Raw genomic sequence first — 12,417 nt, forward strand, 5'->3', positions numbered from 1 at the left:
CCTGTATGTGAAGGGTAGACAAGATAATATTACCTCGCCACTGGCTCATTGTTCATGTAAATGTTGATGCGACCAATAAACCTATTAGAAAAAAAAAGAAATACAGGAAGAAACATGTTGAGAAAATGTATTCTATAAGAGTATAGAAAGAGTATATTCTATATGGCTGGCGTATGCAGGAGCATGTTTCACTGACTTGTACAGGTCTGGCTGTGGTTGTTCACATTCGATGGTCGCGTGGATTGAATCCACTTCCTTCTCGACGTTGTAAGCTTTGGTGTCCTGCACTGCATAATATGTCTGAGGGTGGAGGAAAAACATAGACAAACTCTGAATGGAGACAGGCGAGTTGTTTCAAGTAACAGTCCAGAATAAGAATAAATGCTCACGCACCTTGTGACTGCTCTCACCATCCAGACTGGCTGTGGTGACATAGCAGGTCCCATCATCTCGGGACGAGGACAACAGGATGAGATCGCAGGGAAATGTTTCATCTTCCTTCACAAAGACTATGTCTCCCACCTGGGGCAAATTGAGTAAAGCGCTAACTACCTAACGCTCATCCATTCGCCATGTAAGTGTGTAAGTGCATTTGGTACGGCCCAAACCCTGACACACACATACAGGTGTGTCAGAGTTTAAAAAAAAATAAAACATAAAAAAGTAGTTATAACATTTTTATCATGAAATAAAACCCAATAGCTTGTATAAGAAACATTTGGAATAACATACAAATGACTAATAAGTACAATCTCTTATGAGCTCCCAGTTGTCTTGTTTCTATACTTTAGTACAGAGGTCTTTGTTATAATCAATTTCTTGGCATGCTTCTCTTGTAAATTTGCACGTCATCAACAGTGGATGCTTTATTTAAAATCCAGTTTATCTTTGACACCATCCCAGAAGAAGAAATCCACTGGGGTGAGAGGTCTGGTGATCGTAATGGCCATTCAACTGGCTCTTGTCAATCTATACCTCTATGAGGTAATTCATTGTATGGGGTAATAATAATAAAGAACTTGGTATAACTCTTAACAACTATACATACAGTACTCCCCCCCCCCCCCCCTCCTTGTGTATGACTCAGAGGGTGAAGCCTTGCTTTGATATGAGGCAATAGAACACGTCGTCCAGGGTAAGAGTGATTGATTTGGACACACACATGCACACAAACACACCCGCAACTTGTGACTCTGCTTGCGGATCACTTTGCCCTGTTGCAGCACATGGACAGGACTCTGGTTGACGGCGTTGTCGGCTTTGTGTCTCAGCCAGTCCTCGTAACCCTGAGAAACAGAGAGCGTCTCATGGCAGATGGCGACATTGGACATGACATGACATCCGACCTTTGGCTCTCACCTGTTTGATTGCCGTAACTGTGATGACAAAGAAGAGTGGGAGTCCACTGGTGACTGGACTGGTAGGTGTGTCAATGATCAGCTGAAGAGAGTAAGAGACACAATGGAAAGACAATTTTCGGCTTTGAAACAGGGCACAATGGTGACATTAGCCCATTCCCAGCAAGCAGCGCTATTTTGTTCTGTTCCATACAGTACACATTTTTCACAATTTCAAAAGGTACAAAAAGAACTGATCCAAATCAATACAACATTATGGAACCCTTGCAATGGAGTGCCAACCTGAATGGTACAGTGGCTAAAGGACCAAAATGGTGGTGCTAGACACACTGGACGATTGGTTTGGTCAACAGAGAATCATCACTTCCGGGTTATGATGGGAATGGAATGGGAAGAACACAAAAAGCACATTTTATCAAACAAAGCTTGACTTTTTCATGCAATAGCAGCCACATGCCGAGAAGAAAAAACATCAAATGATGGGTGACCTTGATTGTCATCCATTGTTTACTTTGTAGTACTTCTGACCTGTTTATGTCATTGGCAATATTACATACTTGAAGTGTCACACAAGTTTGATGTCAGACTATTTACACAGAAGCAGCAATCGCCATCACACCTATATATATATATATATATATATATATATATATATATATATATTTATATATATATGTTTCAAACTGTACCATGGCGAGCTGAAATACTCTTTAATAAAACTATAAATAACAATAACTTTATTGTTGCGTTTTACCTGAACCAGAAATATGATGAGAAAGTAGAAGTTGGCCACTCTCCTGAATTGCTCAAACATATTCTTGGGGATGAAGTTCCAAAATGTGTACTGGGAACACAAAACAGTAGTCAGTTTATGCATCAGGGACAATTAAGTGTAAGAAATTCAATAAATGTTTGAATGTCTAAAAATCTTCCAATTATCAAAGTCATGCACCCACACTTTTTAGTCTAGGAGTTTGAATAGTTACAGCAGTACAGCTCCAAACTCTATGGGCTTGATTTCGTAAATGTTTGTGCATGCAAAAACGGGCACCAATTTAATTGCTCACGCAAACAGATGTGGACGCTGACCTAGTAAACGGGCACACCCAGGACGGCATCTGCCAAATGGACAAAACTGCAGTTAATTTTGCCCGTTCTGGGTGGACTAGATACAAATAAATTAATTTAGCATGCACTATAGGATTAATCAAACCTGAGACAAATAGCAAGAACTGATATTATTTTGTCTTTAAACAGCGCATCTGAAAAACAGGCAAACTGCTGTGCGAATCGATGACTGCTGTACTGTGGGAAGGGGGAGGCGCAGGCAAAATGAGAGGCAACGTGGAGAATGAATCTTTTCCATATGTGTAGAAATTCATCAATTTGCGGCACGGTGAACGACTGGTTAGAGCATCTGCCTCACAGTTCTGAGGACCAGGGTTCACTCTGCATTTTCTTGTGTCTGGGTCATTTCTGAAAACTGCTTCAATTGGTGCTGACCTCTCCCAGAGCAGTTTTGCGGTTGCATGCTCCCAAGTTTTAAACGCAATGTTAGCCGGATGGGCAGATACATCCAATTCCCACGTACTCAGGATAAGTTTAATCAAACAAAACATGGCTTTTATGCAGTTGCTGGCTCCCACCAAATCATCATTATTTTCTTTAACTATGTTATGTGTTTGTTTGCCTCTTCAACTAACATTTTCATTTCCATCATCCATCCATTTTCTGAGCAGCTTCTCCTCACTAGGGTCGCGGGCTGCTGGAGCCTATCCCAGCTATCTTTGGGTAGGAGGCGGGGTACATCCTGAACTGGTCGCCAGCCAATCGCAGGGCACATACAAATAAACAACCACTCGCACTCACGTGCACACCTAGAGGCAATTTAGAGTCTTCAATCAACGTACCACGCATGTTTTTGGGATGTGGGAGGAAACCGGAGTGCCCGGAAGAAAACCCACCCAGGCACGGGGAGAACATGCAAACTCCACACAGGCGGGGCCGGGATTTGAACCTCTGTCTCCAAACTGTGAGGCAGATGTGGCAACCAGTCGTCCACTGTGCTGCATTTCCATCATTTCAAACTTAATTTTATGTTTGCGGTGCTCTCCCAAAATTTTCCATGGTGAAACCCATCAGGGCTACGTAACCTAAAGTGTTAAACCTCCTAAACCTAAAAACGGTGGTCTCCACCACTTTTATACCTTTTGCCAACAGCGTACGCAATCTGTTAAGAGTGAACAGGCAATTTAGCGCCCGCTATTTGGGATCTTTATTAATCAGGCCCATGTGTAACTGACCTCCACGTGTGCGCTCTCACTGACCTTGGATGACACTATCCGGTTGTCTGGGAATCTTTGTTGAATGAAGGCTTCTGCTCCTGGAGGAGGCTCCTTGTGTCCAATGTAGACTGTTCTGCTGTCCACCCAGTTTTCCTCACCCACACACTGCAAGGGAATTTATGATAAGTCATAGATGCTATACAGTGACTTCAAAGAAGCTTTATTAGCAAACTTATTATTTTTGATTGGTTCACAAGTTACAGATAAAGTTTAAATTTCAATAGTGGCATGTCATGTGACACCCAAAATACTGTATTTCTAACAGGCAATAGTCAAGCTGAATGGGTTATTTGTCCTCAATGAACAGCAGCTTTTGCTTTTACAGACACGGTGTCTGTGATTTAGACTGGTATGTGGACGATGCAAACACTCGTTCACTCACAAAATCCAAAGTGTAAAACATGCAAATTAAAACCGCTAACTCCCCAATTTTGTGCTTCTCTTTTCTTGAATGTTATCATTCTTTGGTCATCACAATATTACTAACTATCACAATGCTTAGACATTTTTGTGTTATTAAGACCACGATAACATTCCTGTAGGTACAGTACTAATAAATGAAGGAGTAAAACAGTTTAGGTGTGCCGTGTGCGGTATACTAATGCTGCTCTTCAACCTGAAACATGCAAGTCAGATGTTTCATGCATATTGGAATGTGTATGGACAGCATCCCTTTTGTGAAGAGTGGATTTTCAAAATGTACTCAATGCAGTTCATCTGAGAACGATTTGCAGTGTGAATACTGCAACTATGCAAATTGAATTAATACTTTATACGAGTGGGATTGTTTGTGTTGCACACCAGTAGAAATAGTTCTGAATAATCTGGTCATCACTTCTTGTCTCATGAACACAGCAAATTGATCTGCACCACCTTAACTAAGATTGAGAGACGTTTATCCTCTGAACTATGTGCGTGAGAGATATGGGCATGAGGAAGTCATTACTGAAGCAAAGTTTTCAGTTCATCATCTTTATTCCTTCTGTGCTCTCTTCATCTGTTTTTGTGCTTTTCATCTACATGTGAGAGATTTTTTGAATATGAACTAATGTATGGCATTTTTTTCCAGCATGGCTTTCTTTTCGGACAAGCGGTTAGCACGTCTCCCTCCCAGTTCTGAGATTTGGGGTTTAACTCGAGGCTGTGGTTTTGGCTGTGAGTTTGCATATTTTCCCTGTGCTTTTATGGGGTTTCTGCTGGTGGTCTATCTTTCTCCGACATTCCAAAAACATGCATGTTAGGTTTTTGAAGACTGGGGTGTCAATTTCGTTTTATTTCATGGGCCACATTCACCCCAATTTGATCTTAAGTGAGCTGGACCGGTATATTTGTGGCTTAAGTTATAAATAATTGCCAGTATGCCAATTTTCCTCCATTATTTTCATGCACATTTTAACTGCCATCAAGTGATGCCTGTTAATTTTATGCAATTGAAAACATGTATCATTTGTAAAAGAATATCCATCCATCCATTTTCTGAGCAGCTTATCCTCACAAGGGTCACGGGAGTGCTGGAACCCATCCCAGCTATCATCGGGCAGGAGGCGGGGCACACCCTGAACTGGTTGTTAGCCAATCGCATGGCACACATAAACAAACAACCATTTGCACTCACATTCACACCTACGGGCAATTTAGAGTCTTCAATTAACCTACCATGCATGTTTTAGGTATGTGGGAGGAAACCGGAGTGCCCGGAGAAAACCCACGCAGGCATGGGGAGAACATGCAAACTCCACACAGGCGGGGCCAAGGATTGAACCCTGGTCCTCAGTGCTGTGAGGTAGACGCTCTAACCAGTCACTACCGTGCCGCCTGTAAAATAATATATATTTTGTAAATACGTACAGCGGCTGAAGTAAGTATTTAACGTCACCATTTTTCTCACTAAATATACTTCCAAAGGTGCTCAAAGGAAAACAGTGAGTAATGCAATCCGCCTTCATAACTTCACATTATTGAAGGAAGGATGAACGGGCAAATGTACCCAGACATTCTTGAGAAAAATCTGCTGCATTCTAAGAGGATGATGAACACGAAACGAGGGTGGACATTTCAGCCGGATAATGATCCAAAACATACTGCCAAGGAAACTCTCAATTGCTTTCAAAGAAAAATAACTAAAAATAAAGCTGCTAGAATGGCCCAGCCAATCACCTGAATTGAATCCAATTGAAGAGCTGTGGAAAGAACTGAAACTCAAGGTCCATAGAAGAAGCCCACGGAACCTTGAAGATTTGAAGACTGCTTGTGTGGAGGAATGGGCCAAAATCACACCAGAGCGATGCATACGACTAGTTTCTCCATACAGGAGGCATCTTGAAGCTGTCATTGCAAACAAGGGGTTTTGTACAAAGTATTAAATATCACTTGGCGTGTTCAATACTTTTTCCCCTTTGTCATTTCACATTTTTACACACAACTTAATTTCTGATCTTATTTTACTACTTTCTTTGGATATGGATTACTTGGGTTGTTCCCAACATCTGGTGAAATTTTCATGTCAATAGCACCTTTGGAAATATATTTAATGAGAAAAATGGTGACGTGTTAAATACTTATTTCAGTCATTGTATTTTTGTAGCAATGATTCTCACACTGAAATTTCTGAACAAAAACGATTGGGATTTCAACAGTATTAGGAATCAGTATTTTTACATTTACACGTGCAACCAGTGTTGAACGAGTTCCATCAACAAACGTTCATGAACACGTTTATATTTTGTGCAAACGTGAACTGAACTTATTTAATTTCTGCCTGATGAAGGTAATTGAGAACGCGCTCATTCTGGGGTCAAACAATGGTTTTCGAAAGAAAGTTCATTTTCATTCAAGAGTGCCGGGTTTGTGAGGGACCTGCAGGAAAAACATGTCTGAACACACTATATACGAGCCTTCATATGTAGGCGGATAAACACTATTTGGCAACTGATTCAGTGCGGCCACGGCCGCCATTCATGGCAGGTACGTTTCAGCTGCGTGAGAATGCGAGGTGCCTTCAGGGTCACTGCGTAAATGGGAGTGAACGTGTTCTTCTGTGGTTCTTTGGTAATACAGTTCATAATTGTACAAATTGATTACTAGGAAAAGTATTATTTGGATTAGAATCCCTTAGTTAAAACACACACTGCCATGATATAGAATTCATTTTTTTTAGCAATGTAAGAAAAGATAAAATAAAATATTTTGTTAATATAATCAGCCAGAGTTGCAAGGAATGCAATGTTATCAATGTCCTTTCACCATCGTTCCTGTCATACTGTTTTGCATGTTTTTGTTTGCACATTAAGGACAAAAGTCCTTTTTTGTTTTAATTCCTCATTTTTTTTAAAGATAATACAAGCAACCCGTTTTCATGTTTTTTTAAATTGTAAGGTGAATGCTGCAGCTGGGTACTAGTGAGGACTGAATGAGTGGCAATAATGGGAAAATGAAATGCCAGTATTTTAAGGGGAATAACCCAATAGCAACATATTGAGAAAAAAATGGTCAATTTTTGGAATGCTGAAGTTAGTTGAGATTTTTTAATTATGTCAAAATTATGAACTATGAACTGAACTTTGAACTAGTTTCCGTAGTACAGGATCTTTAAGTTTATCAATTTGAACATTAAACATATTGTCTTTGTAGTGTATTTTAAAAAAAAAATTTTTTTAATCAGTTTATTTGAAAGGGGACAATGCAATTTCATAAAACATGAAATACACATGGTTAAAAAAGCCAGAATTAGCCAGAAGGCTAGTTTTCATCTGTAGTCCCCTGGCCATGATGTAAAAAAGCAGTAAAATACATCTACAAGACAATATAATACAGGATATGTAATAAAAGACTTACTATACTATTAAGAGAGAATAAAACCACAAATCATTTGATCATAACAAAAAAAAAAAAAACCATCATAACATACTTAGGCAGCTATAGGTGTTAACTAGCCACATTGTAAGTTTTTTTGTGAAGGCCTTGTATGTTGTAAGCAGTTTAACCTCCTCAGGTACTGAGTTCCACTCACCAGCGCTCCTCACTGACCAGGCTGACTTACTGAACGTGCTCCTGCGCAGAGGAATGAGACAGTCACCTCTGACAGAGCCTCGAGTGACACGCTCAGAGCTGTTTCTTTGGCTGATGAACTCAGCCAGAGGAGCTGGAGCCAAATCATGCAGTACTTTATAAATCAAATTTAAATCTGCAATTATGTGAAGACTGTCCCAGTTTAAAAAACTGTATTTTTTAAAAATTGCACAGTGATGATAGTGCCTTGGTTTTTTATCCATCACTTGTTTGTACAAAACTTCCAATGTATTTTTTGCATTCTGACCAGCCTGGGACCAACTGGTTATGCAATAGTTAAAGTGACTAAGTAAATTTTTGCAGCTTCAGTTGACATTTCATTTCATTTCGAATTGCACGAAAATTTGCGAGGTTTAATTTGATATTTTTACACAATTTGTAAATATGGGCTTTAAAGGAAAGCTGTGACTCTATTATTAACCCAAGATATTTGTATTGGCTGACAATTTGCATTTTTTTCTCCATTAACAAGTATGTCGGGATCAGGTGATACTCTATTTGTTTTAGTGAAATACATGCCTACAGTTTTAGAAACGTTTAGCTGTAGACAGCACTCCTGCAACCAAGTTGTGACACAGGACATTGTATTAGTGAGTTTAGCAGCAACAGTATCTTTGGAGCGACCATGAACAAAGAAAACCGTGTCGTTTGCATACATTACGCACTGCTTCAGAACAAACAGTGGGCAAATCGTTGATATAAAGACTAAATAAAAGGGGCCTAATATTGATCCCTGAGGGACTCCAGAGGTTAGCCTAAGAGACTCTGATCTGCAGTTGTTAACTGATACAGATTGTGTTCGGTCATGCAGATATGATTCAATCCAGCTCACAGCTTTGCGAGAGAAGTTAAATTTTGAGAGCTTGGTAAGACGAACAGAGTGATTTACTGTATCGAAAGCTTTCCTGAGGTCCAAGAACACCGCCCCTACAACTCCACCCTTGTCGAGAGAAGATTTTATTCTCTCAATGAAGAGGCATGTAGCCATTTCAGTGGAATGCTTGGTTCCGAAACCAAACTGCATGGCGTGGAGAGAGGGGGAGCTGCTGTTTAAATAATGGACAATCTGCTCTGACACCCATTTTTCTGCAACTTTGGAAATGGCCGGAAGAATGCTTATAGGTCGGTAGTTATTCAGACAAGTTGAGTCACCGGATATAAAGACAGGGGTAACAATAGCAGATTTCCAGGGCTTTGGAAAGTGACCAGATGAAATTGAAAGATTAATGATTGAGGCAATAGGAGTAGCAAGAGTTGAACCTAGATCTTTGAGCATGCTCGTGTCCATTCCAAAAACATCCTTTGCCTTAGATGGTTTGAGTGAATGAATTAAATCGATAACTTTGGTCTCAGTAATATTTGTAATTGTAAAGAACTGCGTTGCAGACAATGCAGGGTATTCCTTCCTTTGTTTTACTGCAAATTTAGAAGAGATTTCTGACACAGATTCAATGAAGTAGTTGTTAAAAGCATCAGCCATCACTTGAGGTTCCGTCAGGATGTTTCCATTTAATTTAATTTGCATTAGTTTTGTTTTGTTATTTTGTGTATCACCCAATAGTTTTTTAATATACTTCCAGGTTATTTTTTAATTTCCCTTTGCACTATTCAAAGCAGTAATGAAAAAGTCAGCTTTAGATTTTCTTATTTCTTTCACTACCCTATTTCTCAGTGAAATAAAGTGGTGTCTATTGTATCCTGATTTGACCGACAACTTCAAGGAATGATCGCGTTCTTTCATCAGTTTCAAAATAAATGTGTTTAACCAAGGAAGGCCATTCTTTCTAGCTTTTACTTTAATTATCCGTGTAAATTGTATAATAATTTATTGTATTTTGTTGGCAAATTTAGAACAATCCTCATCTAAATTTTTACCAGCAAGTAATACATCCCAGTTTACTTCTTGGATAGAATCTTGGAAATTTTGTTGTTCATGTTTTGGTATCCTATTGGATTCAGTGGCGGCCAAGGGTTTGAAGCGCTTTTTATTTAATTTTCTTGTGACCATTATAAGATTGTGATCAGACAATCCTGTGAGCATATTGTATGGCTTCAAGATCCTTTCTGGGCTATTAGTAAAAGCTAGATCAATCTGAGGGGTGGAGTTTGTAATTCTCGTAGGGCATTAATTAGCTGAGTCATATCCATATCATCCATAACCCTTTTCAATTTTTTCCTAACTTTGTTAACTTCCCAATTAACATTTAGGTCACCCATTATTATCACCTCTTTTGCAAGATTGAGTTGTTTCAGTAAAATTTCCAGCTTTTCATAAAAAGCGGCATTTGATGAGGGAGGCCTATAAATAACTACAAGAATAAAAGACATTTGCTGTGACAAAGAAACAGTTAGTCCAAGAAATTCTAATCCATTCTCATCTGTAACATGTATTTCATTACAATTAAAAGTGTCCTTGGCATAAATCATAACACCTCCTCCCTTAGAACCCTGTCTGTCGTTTCTAAACATTTTATAACCAGGTACAGATAGTATTGCTGAGGGCGAAGATTCATGGAGCCATGTCTCAGATAGGCAGAGGAAGTCAATATTTGAGTCAGTGAGAAGGTGATTGACCAGATCACTTTTTGTTAAAATGCATCGTATATTTAAGTGTGCACAAATAATGCCTTTTGGTTTACGTGTTGAGTCTCATATTAATTTAGAGTTATTAACGGTTTGGAACACCCTGCATTTCCGGTACTTTCGTATTGCGGGGTTTGGGCCAACACCACTGCTAGTTGGGCCAACACCACTACTAGTTGGGCAGTGGTGGAGGCCCGGCCGGCAGTGGTGGAGGCCCAGCCGGCAGTGGTGGAGGCCCAGCCAGCAGAGGTGGAGGCCCAGCCGGCAGTGGTGGAGGCCCAGCTAGCAGTGATGGAGGCTCAACTAGCAGTGGTGTTGGCCCAGGTGGCAGTGGTAGAGGCCCAGGTAGCAGAGATGGAGGCCCAACTAGCAGTGGTGTTGGCCCAGGTGGCAGTGGTAGAGGCTCAGCTAGCAGAGGTGGAGGCCCAGCTAGCAGTGGTGGAGGCCCAGCTCGCAGTGGTGGAGGCCCAGCTCGCAGTGGTGGGGGCCCAAATCGCAGTGGTGGAGGCCCAACTAGTAGTGGTGTTGGCCCAACTAGCAGTGGTGTTGGCCCAACTAGCAGAGGTGGAGGCCCAGCTAGCAGTGGTGGAGGCCCAAATCGCAGTGGTGTTGGCCCAACTAGCAGTGGTGTTGGCCCAACTAGCAGTGGTGTTGGCCCAACTAGCAGTGGTGTTGGCCCAGGTGGCAGTGGTAGAGGCCCAGCTAGCAGAGGTGGAGGCCTAGCTAGCAATGATGTTAGCTGATCTAGCATTGGTGTTAGCCCGGCTGCTCGAGGTAAGGGCCCAGTTGGCAGTGATGTTGGCCCAGGTAGCAGTGGTGGAGGCCCAGCTAGCAGTGGCCCAGGGTTTAGTTCAACATCACCAGGGAAAAGAAGTATCAGCAAGAGATTAAAAACACCCAGGAGTAGTTTGCCTGTGACAGCCTGTTCCTGCTCACCTGGGGGTGGCCTAGCATGGCCATAGTCCAGTACCCTTGTGAATAGCATGTGCTGACTCCATCTGGCTGGATACAAGGTTAAAATGCCCCTTTTTCTTGGACATGTTGAACTTAGCAGAAGATAGAGGGTTATCCAAACAGCAAAGGAATACGTTGATAGCATAATCCATGGTCCTATTTGATCTTTGGATGACTTTTTAAGCAAACGCACAGGACCTGCCAAACTGTGTGGCTGCACCCCGGCAGCCATCTTGTTATTTAATTAAATATAGGTTGAACATGATTTGCAAATCATTGTATTCTGTTTTTATTTATGTTTAACACAACATCCCAACTTCATTGGAATTGGGGATGTATAAAGAACAGATTTGACCCCCTGACGGGCTGGTTCTGGCCCACAGACTATACATTTGACACTCCTGAATACCGGAATATGCTACAGATGGATGGATGGGTGGATGGATGGATGTCTTTTTTCATTAAAAAATAGATTAATTAAAGCGTTTGTGAAAGCTTTAAGGGCTCCGCCGTGCTCTACTATTACGATCGCTTCAATTGCACTCATTCTTTGCTCTTCTTCCTGTTTTCAACTGAGACTCTTACTTGCCCATGTGTCTTGCCCAAGTAATAACATGGCTAAAGTCTTAAGCCATGTTATGAATTTTGACTTAACTTTCTTTTACGTCAACAAATTAGCAGAGAAAACAAGACAGAATGCCCGCCGACGCAACATCATTGTTCCTCATCTTCGCACCAACCTGTCTGCTTCCCATGACAATTTCTCAAACACACATCCACGTCTGACGGTGGCGCATGGAACAATGCCACAGCTTCAAATAAATTGATATAGTCTAAAAGTTGATTTACAACATATCTATGAGCAATTTTACATCCCTGGAAAGTAGTCATGATAGAATTTTTATTTATTTTTTGGTCACAATTAGCAAGTAAAATTTCTCAAGGCCTGTGTGTTATTGCATAGTGCTTTTGTGGGAGACAGTGACACTCACACTATTGTACCCTACTATCCATCGGATGGAGAGTAATTGATTGTCCGTTTCTACAGCCATCTTTGGGGTCCGTGTCCTTTCCATCTCGCTTCTAAGATCATGCTCGCTCTGCTATCG

The 12,417-nt window shown here is 40.9% G+C and overlaps 1 protein-coding gene across 7 annotated transcripts in view; it reads right to left on the minus strand.

The window, feature by feature from the left end:
- Window positions 1-12,417, minus strand: part of atp11a (ATPase phospholipid transporting 11A) — a 53,078-nt gene that overhangs the window by 15,362 nt on the left and 25,299 nt on the right. For all 7 annotated transcript variants that reach the window (XM_061692490.1, XM_061692481.1, XM_061692506.1 and 4 more), the window contains exons 2-8: window positions 3,686-3,808; window positions 2,113-2,202; window positions 1,360-1,440; window positions 1,179-1,286; window positions 394-522; window positions 197-300; window positions 34-81 (exon numbers count right to left, since the gene is read on the minus strand). In XM_061692490.1, the coding sequence (XP_061548474.1) occupies window positions 34-81; window positions 197-300; window positions 394-522; window positions 1,179-1,286; window positions 1,360-1,440; window positions 2,113-2,202; window positions 3,686-3,808 (683 nt within the window). The remainder of the gene's footprint in view (window positions 1-33; window positions 82-196; window positions 301-393; window positions 523-1,178; window positions 1,287-1,359; window positions 1,441-2,112; window positions 2,203-3,685; window positions 3,809-12,417) is intronic.

Source organism: Phycodurus eques, chromosome 1 (genome assembly GCF_024500275.1).
Source record: "Phycodurus eques isolate BA_2022a chromosome 1, UOR_Pequ_1.1, whole genome shotgun sequence".
NCBI lineage: Eukaryota > Metazoa > Chordata > Actinopteri > Syngnathiformes > Syngnathidae > Phycodurus > Phycodurus eques.